At 45.1% G+C, this 17,235-nt stretch overlaps 1 protein-coding gene across 4 annotated transcripts in view; it reads left to right on the forward strand.

The window, feature by feature from the left end:
- Nucleotides 1-17,235, forward strand: part of ZNF862 (zinc finger protein 862) — a 38,080-nt gene that overhangs the window by 925 nt on the left and 19,920 nt on the right. The window contains exons 2-6 of one of the 4 annotated variants that reach the window (XM_060625547.3): nucleotides 3,444-3,466; nucleotides 9,089-9,200; nucleotides 10,933-11,037; nucleotides 13,096-13,793; nucleotides 15,291-15,468. In XM_060625547.3, coding sequence (XP_060481530.3) covers nucleotides 9,140-9,200; nucleotides 10,933-11,037; nucleotides 13,096-13,793; nucleotides 15,291-15,468 — 1,042 coding nt within the window. In that variant the 5' untranslated portion in view covers nucleotides 3,444-3,466; nucleotides 9,089-9,139. Of the gene's footprint in view, nucleotides 1-3,443; nucleotides 3,467-8,128; nucleotides 8,924-9,088; nucleotides 9,201-10,169; nucleotides 10,346-10,932; nucleotides 11,038-13,095; nucleotides 13,794-15,290; nucleotides 15,469-17,235 lie in introns of those variants that run through there. The other 3 variants (XM_060625538.3, XM_060625533.3, XM_060625552.3) reach the window with 3 other exon arrangements.

Here is a 17,235-nt window from a genome sequence, read left to right on the forward strand (position 1 = left end):
TTGACGGGATTGCTAGAGGCAGTGTCAGAAGACCAACTCGGTTGTAGGCATCTGACTTGGAGACCGTGGCAGCCTCTTGGGACTAAGATCTTTCTGGATGTTCTTGGCAGCCTGCTGCCAATTTTTATTTCTTCTTTGGCACAGAGGGAATTCCCTCCACATATGTTTTCAAGTGTGTATTGAGCCCTTTTAAAAAAGAAATTCACTTAATAAACATATGCGGTCTGTGGTCTACTGTGAGCTAGATGGTGGAATACAGGATAAACATGAAGAGACCACTTTCCGCAAAGAGCTCTCCGTGGGAGAGAGTTGCTGACTTCAATAACTAGGACAAGCCTGAAAGCGCTGTCTCAGAGACAAAAGAGAAAAGATAATGAGGTTATTTCCACGCTGTAGCTTCTTCTGGAAAGGCTGGGAAGGAATGAGTTATAAAAGAAGTTACCCCATGCTTAAGTCTCTCTTCCACAGATGAAACAACCCAAGTAAACAGTGTGAGACAAAGCTCAACAGAACCCAACTAAAGAAAGATTGAAGGTGAACCATGTGCCAGCCTCACGATAAACACTGTAGGGGATATCAAAGTAGTCAAGGAAATGGCCCGGACCCTCAGGGAATATCCCCTGATTAGTTTCAACTAAACCTGAGTTTGGGGAGCCAAGTGTAATGTGGAAGAAGGATTGTTGGAAATTGAAATTAGCAATTTGAGGTTGATCTCAAACTATTCTGTTTAGTTGTAGGCTTTCTTAGCATTTAATGGGAGAAGAGAAAAATGCAAACAATTTGGGAGGTAGGGGAGAAATGTGATGTCCCGTCCAGGCCCAACCACTAAATGAAAACCCCCCCTTGGGGACTGGAACTTTCACTCTTGATGCTAATCTTGATTGTAGGGTGTCTCCAAAAGATGCTCACCCTTCCAAATGCATCAGTTTTCTAACCTGGGAAATTAGAAGGTTATCCAAAGACGAAATAAAGCGACTGCAAACACTGGCAGTGTTAGATGTCTTGCACATGAGTGGCAGTAACTAGGCTGGGTGCAACGTCTGCTAAAGTTCCATTCTGAGTATCTTTTTTTTTTTTGGCTCAAGGCTGGAAGACTGGGTGTCCACTCGAGGTAGTGGCTTGGTCGGTTAATAGTATCTTCCTTTGGTGCTATTTTGTGATATTTGTTAACTAACAGCAGTCTTGGCCTATTGGATTGGGTGGGGGGTATCTTACCTGTCACTGGCAGAATAAAGGAAAGAAGTCAAAGACTTTTCACCATCACTCTATCCCATTATCCTGTTTTATTTTCTTCCCAGCCTTTATCACTATATAAATTCTCACAATTATTTATTCTCACATGTGCTGACTTTGCTCTCTGTTGTATCCCCAGTTAGGACAATGGAGCAGCGTGTGGCATTTAATAAGTTCTCAGTATTTTTGGAATGAATGACTCATAAAGTAGCGTTGCTACAGGATCCCTTTTGCTAGAGGTTATGAATGCTCTGGAGCTCGCTGCAGTCTGACACCCCATGTGCCCTCTGGGAGACTGTATTTTTAGTGCTGCCACATAGGGGTATTTATTGTGTGTATAGTTATTGCCTCAGCATTTCTGGTTCCTGCCCCTTCTGCCTTGTCCATGGAAGTGCTCACTCCTATCTCCCTTTTCTCTAGACCCAGTTCTATTATTACACTTACTGGTGTCTCTCAGCTCCCAAGAGATTTTAATCTGGACAACAGTGATAGTGTTTTCCATATTTTAGGATCACCATGCACCAAGCCCATGAGAAACAACTAATAAATGTATTTGGAATGAAATAATTAAGAGCCTGTGAAATACTTTGTATATAATGTGGTGGGGGGAAGGGGTAGGTAATGGTGAAGGAGGTCATAACATAAGCCAATCAGCATAGGTTTCCTGAGTACCCCCAGCTCCATAAGAGATACAGAGGCTTCCTTGCTCAGGAGAAAGAGAAATGCGTGGACCACGTGGTTAGGGAATCCCTCGCGAAAGAGGCGGAATGTGAATAGGAACCTGATGAGGAGGTACAAGGAAATAGACGGAGTCAGGGAATCTAAAGGTCGGTGCGTAGAAGGAGGAAAGAGTGTAGAAGGAGGAAAGATGCAAGACATGTTAAATGATTGCAATGGCACTAATCTGTCTGCAGTAGAGATTCCAGGTCGGACAATACACAGAGCTCAAGTTAAGAAGGTGGATTAGTTTCAGATCAAGGGAACGTGGTGCGGGGCTAAGTCAGAGCTCTGCCGTATGGACAGAGGGAACCACTAAAATAGAACATCCAGAGATACTCTTTGCTTTATATATAGGTAAAGAATTGCTTTTATTGAAGATTTGTGTTTTCTTTACATGGACATCAATTGGAATCAGAAGGTTCTTGCCATAATATTGGCTAAAAGAGAGATACCAGAGTTAGGGCAATCACTCTTGTTGGGAAGATACTTCTTTATTATCTAAGCATTCAGTCCTGGTCATTCCCTTCATCCTTGTGGATGCTGAATGATGGGCCCATTGGCTTTCATTAGAAGCCCACCTGTTCCCTCAGGAAGAAAGGGGAAGGGGTGGGTGTGAATAGGGAGCCTTGCTTGTCCTTGGTTACAAGTTCAACCTGTCCTGTTTGGAACAGCTTGCTTGCTAGTCCTGGGGCACAGTAATCACCCCGGGTTCTGCCTTCGGTCTAACCTCAAGCATCCTCTTCCCCCTTCCCCCTGTTGGCTCCCCTTAGACCATATCTTATGTGTACCCCTTTGCTGTCTGACTGCCTTGTTTTAGCGGAGCGCATCCTCCAGCAGTATTTTGGAAATATAATCACATTTTGCATTGGAAGACACTCTGAGTGCAAATAGTTATTTCAAACGTGCACATTTGGCAGGGCAATTCTATTAAAAAATATTTTTTACTGAAGTACCACTGCCATACTATGTTTTATTAGTTTCAGGAATGCAACATAGTGATTGGACAATTCTACGCGTGACTCAGTGCTCACTGCAAGTGTTGTTACCGTCTGCCACTGCACAGCATTATTAAATATTATAGGGGCGCCTGGGTGGCGCAGTCGGTTAAGCGTCCGACTTCAGCCAGGTCACAATCTCGCGGTCCGTGGGTTCGAGTCCCGTGTTGGGCTCTGGGCTGATGGCTCGGAGCCTGGAGCCTGTTTCCGATTCTGTGTCTCCCTCTCTCTCTGCCCCTCCCCCGTTCATGCTCTGTCTCTCTCTGTCCCAAAAATAAAAAAAAAAAGTTGAAAAAAAAATATTATTGACAGCATTCTCCGTTGCGTACTGTTCAGCCCCATGTCTTATTTATTTTATGACTGGAAGTTTGTGTCTCTTAATCCCCTTCACCTATTTCTCCCACGGCCATCCCCCCATCCCTCTGGCAACCACCAGTTTGTTCTCTGTGTTTATGAGTCTGTTTCAGTTTTTTGTTACTTTGTTTTCTTTTTTAGATTCCACTAAAATTCCACTTTAGGTAAGTCATATTCTATTTGTCTTTTTTGTCTGACTTATTTCACTTAGCATAATACCTTCTAGATCCACCCATGTTGTCACAAATGGCAAGATCTCATTCTTTTTTTTTTTTTTTTTTTTTTAATTTTTGAGACCGAGAGAGACAGAGCATGAATGGGGGAGGGGCAGAGAAAGGGAGACACAGAATCTGAAACAGGCTTCAGGCTCTGAGCTGTCAGCACAGAGCCCGACGCGAGGCTCGAACTCACGGACCGCGAGATCATGACCTGAGCCGAAGTCGGCCGCTTAACCGACTGAGCCATCCAAGCGCCCCAAGATCTCATTCTTTTTTATGGCTGATATTGATGTGGCTGATTATATGGCTGATATATAGTATTTCTGTTTTTAACTCTTTGAGGAATCTCCGTATTGTTTTCCACAATGGCTGCAACAATTTACATCGTAAACAGGGCACGAGTGCTCTCTTTTCTGCATATCCTCATCAGTACTTGTTATTCCTTACCTTGTTTTTTTGTTTTTATTTTAAGTAATCTTTACACCCAGTGTGGGGCTTGAACCCACAACTCCGAGATCAAGAGTTGCGTGCTCTACTGACTGAGCCAGCCACGTACTCCTGTGATTTCTTGTCTTTTTGATACTAGCCATTCTGACTGGGGTGCAAGGTGATATCTCATTGTTCTTTGACTTGCATTTCCCTGATGATTACATCATTTCATGTGTCCGTTGACCATCTGTATGTCTTCTTTGGAAAAATGTCTATCCAAATCCTCTGCTCATTTAAAAAAATTTTTTTTTAGTGTTTATTTATATCTGAGAGAGAGACAGACAGTGTGCGAGCAGGGGAGGGGGAAAGAGAGATGGAGACAGAATCTGAAGCAGACTCCAGGCTCTGAGCTGTCAGCACAGAGCTGGATGCAGGGCTCGAACTTGTGAGCCATGAGATTATGACCTGAGCCAAAGTCAGACACAACCGACTAAGCCACCCAGGCACCCCTGTGTCTGCTCATTTTTTAGTTAGTTTTGTTTTTTTTTTTTAGGATGTTGAGTTCTGTAAGTTCGTTATGTATTTTGGATATTAACCTCTTATACATCATTTACAAATATCTTCTCCCATTCACTGGTTGCCTTTTTGTTTTATTGATGGTTTCCTTCACTGTGCAAAAACCTTTTATTTTGGTGCAGTCCCAACAGTTTATTTTTACTTTTATTTCCCTTACCTGAGGAGACATCTTGTAAATATGTTGCTAAGGTTGATGTCCAAGAGATTACTGCCTATGTTTTCTGTTAGGAGTTTTATGGTTTTAGTTCTCACATTTAGGTCTTTAAGCCACTTTGAGATTTTTTTTGTGTGTATGGTGTAAGAGAGTAGCCCAGTTTCATTCTTTTGCATGTAGTTATACAGTTTTCCCAGCACTATTTATTGAAAAGTCTGTCTTTTCCCCCATTGTATATACTGGCCTCCTTAGTCACAAATTAATTGACCATATACAAGGGGGGTTATTTCTGGGTTTTCTGTCCTGTTCTGTTGATCTATGTGTATGTTTTTGTGCCAGTACCATACTGTTTAGATTAATACAGTTTTGTAGTATATCTTGAAATCTGAGATTGTGATACTTCCAGCTTTGGTCTTTTTTCTGAAGATTGCTTTGGCTATTTGGGTCTTTTGTGGTTCCATACAAATTTTAGGATTCTTTGTTCTAGTTCTGTGAAAAGTGGTGTTAGTGTTTTGATATGGATTGCATTGAATCTGTAGATTGCTTTGGGTAATATGGACATTTTGACAGTATTGATTCTTTCAGTCCATGAGCATGGTATATCTTTCCGTGTGTGTGTGTGTGTGTGTGTGTGTGTGTGTGTGTGTGTGTGTTGTCTTCATTTCTTTGATCACTGTCTTATAGTTTACAAAGTATAGGTCTTTTACCTCTTTGGTTAAATTTATTCCTAGGCATTTTACTCTTTTTGGTTCAATTGTAGGTGGAATTGTTTTCATAATTTCTCTTTCTGCTACTTTGTTATTAGTATAGAGAAATGCAACAGATTTCTGTATATTAATTTTATATTCTGCATCTTTACAGAATTCATTTATTAGTTCTAATAGCTTTTTGGTGGAGTCTTTAGGGTTTTCTATGTGTAATATCATGTCATCTGCAAATAGTGATAGCTATACTTCTTCCTTACCAATTTGGATGCCTTCTGTTTTTTTGTTTTTGTTTTTGTTTTTGTTTTTTTGCTTGTCTGATTGCTGTGGCTAGGACTTCTAGTACTATGTTGAATAAAAGTGGTGGAAGTGAACATCTATGTCTTATTTCTGATCTTAGAGGAAAAGCTTCCAGTTTTTCCATCATTAAATATGATGTTAACTGTGGATTTTTCATATATGGCCTTTATTATGTTGGTATATGATCCCTCTAAGCCTACTTTGTTAGTTTTTATCATGAAAGGATGTTTATTTTGTCAAATGTCAAATGCATCTATTGAGATGATATGGCTTTTATCCTTCTGTTTGTTAATGTGATGCATCACATTGATTGATTTGCAAATACTCAGTCATCCTTGCATCACTGGAATAAATCCCACTTGATTGTGCTGAATGGATGCTTTTAATGTGTTGTTGAGTTGTTTGCTACTATTTCTTGAGAATTTTTGCATCTTTGTTAGGTATATTGGTCTGTAGTTTCTTTTTTTGTAGTGTTCTTGTCTGGTTTTGGTTAATGCTGGCCTCAGTAAGAATTGGGAAGTTTTTTTTTCCTTTACTGTCTTTTAGAATTTTGAGAAGAATAGGTTTTAATTCTTTACATGTTTGGTAGAATTCACCTGTGAAGCCATTTGGTCCTGGACTTTTGTTTGTTGGGATTTTTTTGATTACTGAATAAATTTAATTACTAGCAATCAGTCTGTTCAAATTTTCTGTTTCTTCCAGATTCAGTTTTGGATGATTGTATGTTTCTAGGAATTTATCTATTTCTTCTAGGTTGTTCAATTGTTGACATATAACTTTTCATAGTATTCTCTTGTAATCCTTTGTGTTTCTGGGGTATCCATTGTTATTTCTCCTCTTTCATTCCTGATTTTATTCATCTAAGTCCTCTTGCTTTTTTTCTTGATGAGTCTGGCCAAAGGTTTATCAATGTTGTTTATCCTTTCTAAAGAACCAGCTCTTAGATTCATTGATCTTTTCTTTTCTTTGTATTTCATTTATTTCCACTCTGGTCTTTATTATTTCCTTCCTTTGGGCTCTGTTTGTTCTTCTTTTTCTAGTTCCTTTAAGGATAAGATTAGATTGAGATTTTTCTTGCTTCTTGAGGTAGACCTGTATTGCTATAAACTTCCCTCTTAGAACTGCTTTTGCTGTGTCGCAAAGATTTTGGACCATTGTGTTTCCAAACCATTTTTGTTTTTAAAATTGTTCATTCATACATATTCATAGGTGAAAGACTGTAAGTTTACATACCAGGTGTCAATAGTAATTCTTTTTTAGTAAGGGGATTGTGGGTGATATTAAAACATTTTTTCTGCTCATTGTCTAAATTTTCTGCGGTGAACACGTATTAACTCATAAGAAAAGCAGTCAAATTATTTTTTTAAGTATACAGCTCAACAGTGAGTGATAAGAACTATCTGTATTATTTTTCTCAAGAAGCTTCGACTATTGAGTTAAAATAGATATTTCACCTGCTTGAAATCTGACCATAAAGTTACAAGGCAATTTTAGACAAATGTACTAGAACTTGTCATAAACGGAAATAAACGTGTCCCCTTCACAGTTGTCACTCTGGAAGGCCTTCTACTTACCCCAAAGATACTATTTCCCAAAATGTTGTTTTGCTTTGGTGGTGGGGAATTTATATTTTGTTAATAATTTTCTTTATCAGACTAAGTGATAAATGTTCAGGGTATGAAATTAAAAGGATAAACGGAGCAATGTTTTCTGCCTATTTCCTTTTCTGATGATTTCTTTTACAATGGTTTGTTGCATGGCTGCGGATTCTTCCCTCTCTGGGGCTATGATGATAGTTTTGTTTTGGAAAAGTTTTCTTTTCCATGCCTCACATTCATTTCCTCAGTTCCAACCTGCCTCCTCTCCCTGCCACCATCTGCAAGAAGCTTTCTCCAGATGTCTGATAGTCCAGCTTAATGGTCGGACGCTTAATAGTCAGAAACCAAAATTCTAACTGGAAGCCCAGAGTCCATGGAAGGCGGCTGGGTGGGGCGGGGGGTGGGGGGTGGGGGGCTTGTCAGCACTGAGCCTTGCAGGGGAATCTGGGCAGGCATTTCTTGGCGAACAGCTTTCCCCCCATTCTTGTTGTCTTACCCTTGCTGCCTTCACTCCCAGGCCGGAGGTTCTCGGCACTGCAGTTTCTGAGCCTTTTTTTGGATTTTGTGGTATAAATTGGGTCGTTTCTCAGTTTGCCCACTGCTGGGCGAGGATTTGATTTCTTTGGGTCTGCTCAGTTACTACTTTTTCATCTACTTTTCAGTTTCCAAAATCCTATTGCTTCTGTCTCCTCCACCTCCCTCCTTGTTCTGTTTCCTATCCTTGTGGGTGTTTTCTTTCGGAGCGTTTTGGCAGGGAGGGTGTCTTTAAAAAAAAATTTTTTTTTTTTACATTTAATTATTTATTTTTGAGAGACACAGAGACAGAGCACAGCGGGGGAGGGGCAGAGAGAAAAGGAGACACAGAATCCGAAGCAGGCTCCAGGCCCCCGAGCCATCGGCACAGAGCCCTCTGCGGGGCTCGAGCTCACGAACCGCGAGATCATGACCTGAGCCGCAGTCGGAAGCTCAAGTGACTGAGCCATGCAGGCGCCCCAGGGAGGGTGTCTTCAATTCACAGGGAGGATGCAGAATTCAGTGTACTTGTTCAATCTACCATCTTACACCAGAGCTCCCCCAAAATATTTTCTGATCCCCGGACCCCTTTTTGGCAGAACAGAGCTATTTAAAAAAAAAAAAATTTTTTTAACGTTTATTTTTGAGACAGAGAGAGACAGAGCATGAACGGGGGAGGGGCAGAGAGAGAGGGAGACACAGAATCTGAAACAGGCTCCAGGCTCTGAGCTGTCAGCACAGAGCCCGACGCGGGGCTCGAACTCCCGGACCGCGAGATCATGACCTGAGCCGAAGTCAGCCGCTTAACCGACTGAGCCACCCAGGCGCCCCATAGAACAGAGCTATTTTACAAGCTCCATGGGATATATAGTTCTCCACTGTAAACCTTTGCCTGTCTTGATCACTGACTTCATCGGCAGACATAGTTCTGAAGGACTTTCGACTGTTTCCAGAAATTAGATACGTCTTCCTTACCATGTTCAAGATTTTGCACAAGAGTGTGCCCTAGGTTGTTGCTGAGGCACTGGCTGAGAATACCGGGTACTGTGGCAGGCGAGGAGGAGTGGACCGAGTCAGCCTTCTCCATGACAGTTCTTTCGGTGTGTGGCCCTTCCTGTGGACCCAGGAGGTGAGAGAGGTGGGGTCTTTAGGTCTTATATGTAGATTGACGATGCCCCTCCTCTAGTTTGATAGGTTCCCAGAGCACAGGTGCCCTCAGGGGGTGTGAACACAGGGGCGGAAGATTCATCAGAGGAGGAAATTGGTGCTTAGCAGGTGTCATTTTTCCCTCCAGGCTCCTGTGACCTTTGATGACATCACTGTATACTTGCTTCAGGGGGAATGGATGCTGCTGAGTCAGCAACAGAAGGAGATCTGTGGTTCCGACAAGCTGGTGGCACCACTAGGTATGGGCCCCTCTTCGCTTCCCCACCGCCTCGGTCTAGGTCAGCATTCCAAATCATATCCGACTCTACCATACTGGAGAATTTTCTGGAATCCTACCATTTTTTTTCAGGCCTGTTTACACCATTCACCTGCGCAGCCCCTTATGTAACTTAACTGCACAAGATTCACGCACCACCCCTTCTCTCCTTCTCGTACGTTGGCCAAGAGAAGTGGGGAACTGGAGCATGTCAGGGCTGGACCTTGATGCCTTACCGTGTCACACGGTGCCAGCAGGAAGCCCGGCCTGTGGTGGGTGGAGCTGCAGGGTGGATTTTGTTTCAGGTGCCCACAGGACACTGGAGGTAGTAAGTGTTGGAAGCAGGAGCATCATCTGGCCTGTGGAGATCTGGGCCCAGGCCCAGCCCCCACCACGTGACTCTGGCGTGCCTTCGACCCAACTTTCACATTTTAAGTCTTGGTTTCCTTCGTAGGGGCGTCGTAGAGGCTTAAGGAGCTAAAGCCACTTAAAACTTCGTGCCCATGTAGGTGTATTTCACCTTTCCTATTTTCTGAATGTCCTTTCTCTGCTTCTGTGGGTAGACTTTCCGTGCCACGGACAGACGTGATTGTAATTCAACACGTGTGTACAACGTATGTGCTATTTTCTCAATTCACTTGGACGACCATGTGACACACCTTTCTCTTCTTGTCATCTCGGCCCCCCCCCCTCCCGTCTAAGGCTGCGGGAGCCACAGGCAACTCTCTGTGGGCGCAGGGGCTACAGCGGGTTCTCCCAGGCCTGCCAAACCCAGTTTGAAAACTGCCGGTTCTTTTAAACCAAAAGTTGCAGAGTCACGGCTCACGGGCCTTTATTCTGCTTTCATCACTTTTGCTTGGTTTCTCTACAATATTTTCTATTTTTTTAAGTTTTTTTTTTTTTTTTTAACATTTATTTATTTTTGAGACAGAGAGAGACAGAGCATGAACGGGGGAGGGTCAGAGAGAGAGGGAGACACAGAATCCGAAGCAGGCTCCAGGCTCTGAACTGTCAGCACAGAGCCCGACGCGGGGCTCGAACTCCCGGACCGCGAGATCATGACCTGGGCCGAAGTCGGATGCTTAACCGACTGAGCCCCCCAGGCGCCCCTAATTTTTTTAAGGTTACGTAAGTAATCTCTAGACCCAACGTGGGGCTCAAACTCATGACCCTGAGATCAAGAGCCGCGTGCTCTTCCCACTGAGCCTGCCAGGTGGTTCCTTTACAATATTTAATTTGTTAATATTTCACCATGGGGAGTTTTTACATGGAATTATGATTTCTGGTTTCTCTTGAAAAGCGGTACAGCCTGGCAGCGCTGACCCTGCGTTCCCCAAGGGGAGCAGCAGCTGTACCCCCACACAGGTGGCCACAGCCTCCCCACCCGGCCTGCTTTCCTCTTTACGTTGTTGGCCTGGCCCCTCTCAGCATTTGGGTTTGTGAGTCTCTGTTCTGAACCAGGAGTAGTTTTCAAACCCTTTTAGCCTCAAAGAGGGACACTGTGCCCCTCACTGCATTCACTTAGTCCCCCATTCTTTTAGGAGCCTCATGGATATCTGAGTTTCCAAACCACCATGCTGAAGTATCAAGATTCCTACCTGTGCCCTTGATCAATTATCTTACAGTGTGGAGGGGGAGGTCCCAGACAGACCCTTCCTTAACGTTGTGACCGGGATCTAAGACTTCATAAGTGCTTCTCTCTGTTCCTGACTCAGGACCAACTATTGCCAACCCAGAACTGTTCTACAAGTTTGAGCGAGGGCCAGAGCCATGGGTGGGCAGTGCCCAGGGCCAGAGGAATGTCCTGAGCCACCATCCAGGTGAGTGTGGACCCGCATGGGAGGAGGGGTACTTAGCTGGGGAGAGGGGGCAGAAAGCTGGGCACCAGGACTCCTGTCTTATCCCTGGCCTCTCCCTGCTGTCCTCCAGCTCACATGAGAATGCTGTCCTTCCCCAGTGTATCTGACATATACACATCATTCTCCAACATTCTCTTTATTTTTTTAAAACCATTTCTTAATGTTTAAAAAAAAATTTTTTTTAAACATTTATTCATTTTTGAGAGACAGAGAGAGACCGAGCATGAATGGGGAGGGGCAGAGAGAGAGGGAGATGCAGAATCCGAAGCAGGCTCCAGGCTCTGAGCCGTCTGCACAGGCTCCAACTCACGGACTGCAAGATCATGACCTGAGCCAAAGTCAGATGCCTAACCGCCTAAGTGACCGAGCCACCCAGGCGGGTTTTTTTTTTTTTTTTTTTTATGTTTATTGTTTTTAAATGTTTTAATGTTTATTTTTTATGTTTTTTAATGTTTTATTGTTTTTAATGTTTTTTTATTGTTTATAATGTTTTTTATGTTTTTAATGTTTATTTTTGAGAGAGGGAGATACAGAGCACGAGCGGGAGGGGGGTGCGCAGAGAGAGAAGAGGGAGACACAGAATCTGAAGCAGGCTCCAGGCTCTGAGCTGTCAGCACACAGCCTGATGCGGGGCTCGAACCCACGACCCGTGAGGTCATGGTCTGAGCCCAAGTCGGATGCTTAACCGACTGAGCCACCCAGGTGGCCCTCTCTTTATTTCTGCCTGAGAGTATATGTTGATTTGCAGTTATATATTCTAAGTTCCACGATGGCATGACTTTATCTTACTGACTCCTGTATTCCCAGTGCTAAGAACAATGCCTGGCACATAGCAGTTGCACATTAAGTAATCACTGAGTGAATGGACAGATGTCTGCTAAGTTCTAGGATTTATTTTGGCTCTTCTCCTTTGATAAGCCCGTCCTGTTGAGGGACTGGCTTGGCTAGAGTCAGGCCAGGTGACATCGTGTCATTGTATGAGGTGGTTGAGTTACCCAGCCCCCAGTGCCGGAGAAAAGGGAGGCGGAACAAGCTGTTCCGGGAGTCGAATCACAGGAGTCTACTCTCCCTCACGATCTGTCTCAGATGGACCACAGGGAGCCCGAGACTTCATAGATACCAGTTTGTTTTATTTTGTTTTCCAATGCTTGGCTCTTTCTTTTGAGCCTGCTTACTCTTCATTAGCCGCTTTGTGCTCCTGGGTGAGCTCCGGGTGTGTAGACTGGACTGTTGGCCTGGAGCAAGTACCATGGAGTCCTTGGCCACTGGGCATCTGTGCTTATTCACAAGAAATGGCTCGAGGGGAGTTAGAGCTGCGAAAGCTATAAGTTGCGTTTCAACTAAGGCGTGAATAAAGAAACTTCTAGTTTAGCCTGAGGAAGAAGATCTGTGTGAGTTGATGAGAGTTTTCGCCTCTTGGAAGGGCTGTGGTGTGGGAGAGGGCTTGTGTTTCTCTGGAGGGCTGACATAGCACCCCTGGGTGGAAAGTACTTACAAATGGATCGTGGTTTAAGGCAAACTCTGGGGACAAAAACTACCCAGGAGGTTGGTCGTTCCCTGGTTCCAAAGATGCGTGAGCGGAGTGCAGACGTCTGTGTGCCAGGGTACCATGGAGGGGGGTTCCTGCTGAGGACAGAGTTGCAGGATTTGGCTTTAATATTTTCATTAACTGACATTTTATCAGTTTGCGTTCTTATCCATAAATAAGCTTGAACTTCTGAAGATTGTGCCCGTATCTTGGGTTGCAAAGATGAAATTGCAGAGGTCTTTTTGGCCAAGCCAAAATTTAAATTAAAAAAAAAAGGGGGAGTTGCTTAAAGCCCCTCTGATTTTCTTCTGGGTCAGCTGAGGTGGGCCCTGGGGCGCTGAGGGTCTGGAAGAAAATTCCAAGTAGAGCCTGTGTCACTCTTGGGTGTGACTTCCAGCTTTCGTGTTTGATACACCGAGAGGCTTCATGGGTGGCAGTGGCTCTAACTACAGGACCTCAGACCAAATTCCACTGGTCTCTTTTCTCTAAAGGGAAAAACCAGATGGGCTGCGTGGAAGAAGGGGACGGGCGGAGTCCGGCCGCAGAAGCCGGACCGTACCTGCCGCCTCAGAAGAAAGCCTGCCTTTCCCACTTCAGCACGGAGCCTGGCAACACTGAGGGAGACTGTACAGGAAAAAGCAAAAAACCCTTGAAACCCCGGTCTATCCAGAAGTCTTGGTTTGTGCAGTTCCCGTGGTTGGTCATGAACGAGGAGCAGACGGCTCTCTTCTGCTCTGCCTGCCGAGAATACCCGTCTGTCAGGGACAAACGGTCAAGATTAATCGAAGGTTACACAGGACCATTCAAGGTAGAGACGCTCAAATACCACGCCAAGAGCAAAGCTCACCTGTTCTGCGTCAATGCCTTGGCAGCACGGGACCCCATCTGGGCAGCCCGTCTCCAGAGCATCCGAGATGAATCCGGAGATGTTCTGGCCAGCCCGGAGCACCTCTTCACGGCAGATTATCCCATATTGTACCCCCCAGGGCCTCTGGGAGCCTATGAGAACATGGCCCAGCTCCTGCCCGGCTCCAGAGCTGAACTGGAGGACCCGAGAGAGGATGCAACAATTCCTGCATTGTATCTCGACTGCATTTCTGAATTGAGGCAAAAAGAAATTGCTGATGGTATCTACAGCGCCTCAAATGTTAACATTTTGTGTAATGACGCTGCCGAACCCTGCGGCCAGGTAATGTGTTTGTAATGATTGCTGTGTCTCCAGGGGAAGGATTCTGTACTAAGAACAACATATTTTGCATGACGATGATGGGGAGATTATAGTAGCTACGCCTGCTGCTAACGTTATACTGTTATCATAACCTAACGTGCTGAGAACGTAGTAGGCATTATTTTATGTGCTCTACGTGTATTATCTCATGTATTTAAGACAGCACCCCTGTTGTTCTCATTTCCTTTTGCAGACAACAAAACATAATTAGTGGGACAGAACATTCTAACTCCTGATATAAAGGGAACATCTAAATTCAGAACACTGATCTTTATCCAGAATCCTAAACAGTCGCAGAACTCAAGAAGATAATACACGACCACAAAACAACCACAGAACTCTTAAATACTTAACTTCTAAAAGTTTTTCAGCTTTGACTTTGGAATCAGGTAGCCCTTTGAAACTGTAAAATCTCTCCACGCCCGTTCTCTTATGTAAGGGTTTTGATGCTGCCCTAAGGCCGGTGGAGTGGGTCAGATTAAACTCGTCTTTTTGGGAGGAAACAGCGTCAGGGGGACTGACGTGGCCACAGTCCACCTGTGCCAGAGCGTGGCTGCCAGCTGGCACTCCCTCCCACCCCCTGCGCACCGGCAGGTTCCGAACCTCTCTGGCTCTCACCTTGCGGGCACTCAGTCGGTCTCTAGCTCTTTGCAAAGTTGGCCGCAAGGAAACTGCGTTCACTGGAGTTTTTGAGTTACGGGGTCCTTTGCCATTTCTCAGCTATTTCACGTGAGCAGGATTTTACTAGAAGTCATTTGGAGTACCCCTCTACTTCCAACGAGAATAGCTCAGATGTTCCTCGTCCCTAACATGAGAAGGGCCCAGCTAAAGTTAGTAAGCGTGGGTTTTTCCAGAATCTGGAAAAGCAACAGAGCTCATTTCTCTTCATGTTCATATTCCATCTAGTGTTTGGTATTAGGAGCTAATAAATATGTCTAACCATTTATAATCTGAATTCCTTTAGCAGGAAGGCACGTGTAAACCTCGTCACTGAATATAAGCATCTTTCGTTCTTCTGTACGACTTCTTCTTCCTTCCCATCCCAGTGGGAAATCTTAGCAGGTGCTCCTGGAGGCAGACGGTCATCATTGTAGTCACGGATGAATAGAAGGCAGCCCCTTAGAACCTTACAGGGAGGGGTGCAGTCGTAAGCTCTTCCAGGACCCCTGTTCTTCAGCACTTTTATTTCCTCCTAGGAGACCCCAGGATCAGACTGAGGCTCATTTGGTTTTTTGTTTGTTTGGTTGGTTGGTTTTTTCACCTACTAACTCTGGGCCTCGCAAATTTGCTTCTTTGACTTTGGCTGGGTACATTGCTGCCTCAGAGTACATCTGGGCCTCTTGGCAAGCCTCCCAAGAGAGACGGGCCTTGAGAAGGTCCTTACGAAGGACCTTGAAAGCATCCCACTGGGTGTCTGGCATAAGAGGCGTGTTGAGTGACTGCTGCTCTTTGTTGCAGGATCCTTCTGAAGAGGGGCTGTTTGAGGAGGTTCCTGTGGTGTTTGAGGAGCTCCCGGTGGTGTTTGAGGATGTGGCGGTGTATTTCACCCGGGAGGAGTGGGGCATGCTAGTCAAGCGGCAGAAGGAGCTGTACAGAGACGTGATGCGGATGAATTATGAGCTGTTGGCTTCCCTGGGTAAAGACTCACGTAGACCCTTGTCTGCCACCACCATCTGACATGGGAACCCCACAAGGGCAGCTGTGGCTTGTGGCCATCTTCCCATTTCTACCCTCTCCCTGTACATTGGTGGAGAGAGATTATATTTTTTGTACCTCAGAGCTCTCTCCTGGCTTTGGGACGCTACTCACCCCCTCCCCACGCTCCCGCCCGTCCATCTTTCACCCTCCACCAGACATGCTGAATCCCTCCCACGTGCCAGCTGAACACCAGTGAAGGTCTCTGCTTTTGAGGGGCTGGCAGGTTTGGGGGAGAGACAGACACTTGAATAAGAAGCTAGAAAGTAACACAGGCTCCGTGAAAGAGGTTTGGGAAAAGTGCCCTGAGGCCGCTAAAGAAGAGTGATTTCATTTTGCTGGGCGTCGGAGGGAGGGACCAGGAAAGCCTTTACAGAGTCTGAAGTTGGAAAACCAGGCAGACGGGGAGAAGGAAGGGCGTCCAGAAATGACAGAGGGAGGGACGGTGTGAGCGAAGGCATGCAGGCGCCCTCCCCTCTGTCTATGCCAGGCCCGCGGCATTGCGCCCAGGGGCTGGCAAGGGCTGGTGACCTTTGGCCGCGGTGTCGCTAGGTCGGGCACCGGCGCATGAGGAACGCAGCAGTGTTTGTTACCTTCTTGGGACAGTGCTGTCTCTTGCCTCTGCTTCTTGTTCTCTTTGCTTTCCGTTCCTCCACCCAGGGTTCTCATGCGGCATCGAAATGGGAAGGCGACTTTTCTTCTTCTAAAGCTCTTACTTACTGACTAGCATATGTGATAACAGCAACCTTACAGAACGGGCAGCTGGACAGAACTCAGGAATCCCAGCAGCAATCTGTATCGTGACTTCCGTGGAGTAAGAACTAAGAATATCTGTGACTCAACTGACGTCCTAGCCCTTGGTTTATCCTGCCCTTTCATGCGCAGCCAAGATACGGATTATTTTCTGAACATTCCTGACCCGTGTGCTTGTTGTTCTCATTGTTCAGAATTTTTAAGTGGCTCCCCGAACATTCAGAAGTGATGTAAAAACTGGTTTCTTGTGTGATGATAGAGGTGTTGTAATCCTGCCTTAGGCCCCGGGCACTTGTACAAAGTATGCCTTCAAAGAGCATCACTACCTCTAGAACTGTTTATTTTTACTTTTTAAATATTTATTTATTTTGGGGCGAACGTAAGTGGGGGACAGAGGACCCGAGGCCAGCTCTGGGCTGACAGGCTGACAGCAGTGAGTTCGATGTGGGGCTCGAACTCATGAACTGGAAAATCATGATCCGAGCTGAAGTCGTACGCTCAACTGACCGAACCACCCAGGTGCCCCTAGAACTGTTTAAAAGCAGTGAGAATGAAGGGGAAATTCATTTTTAAGAAATACACACCACGTATGAGAAGTTGGGTTTTCCTTGAAAGGAATGCACAGTAGTGACGTGCCTTGCCCTCAGAGCCCCTGTGGAACGTTGTCGTGAAAGCAGTGCTAACTGATGTTGACAACAGGGTGTCTCCCACCATCGGGGCTGACAGCATACGACATGAGCACATGCTCATTTTCTTTTGAATTTATGTCGGTTAGGAATGAATGGGGAAATCTTTTTTTATATATAATATTTTTTAATTCTTTTTTTTTTAAGTTTGTTTGTTTTGAGAGAAAGAGAGACAGCGAGCCAGGGTGGGGCAGAGAGGGAGGGAGAGAGAGAATCCCACGCAGGCTCTGCACTGTCAGCACAGAGCCTAATGCGGGGCTCGAACTCCC

This window comes from Panthera onca, chromosome A2, assembly GCF_046562875.1.
Source record: "Panthera onca isolate mPanOnc1 chromosome A2, mPanOnc1 haplotype 2, whole genome shotgun sequence".
In the NCBI taxonomy this organism is placed as follows: domain Eukaryota; kingdom Metazoa; phylum Chordata; class Mammalia; order Carnivora; family Felidae; genus Panthera; species Panthera onca.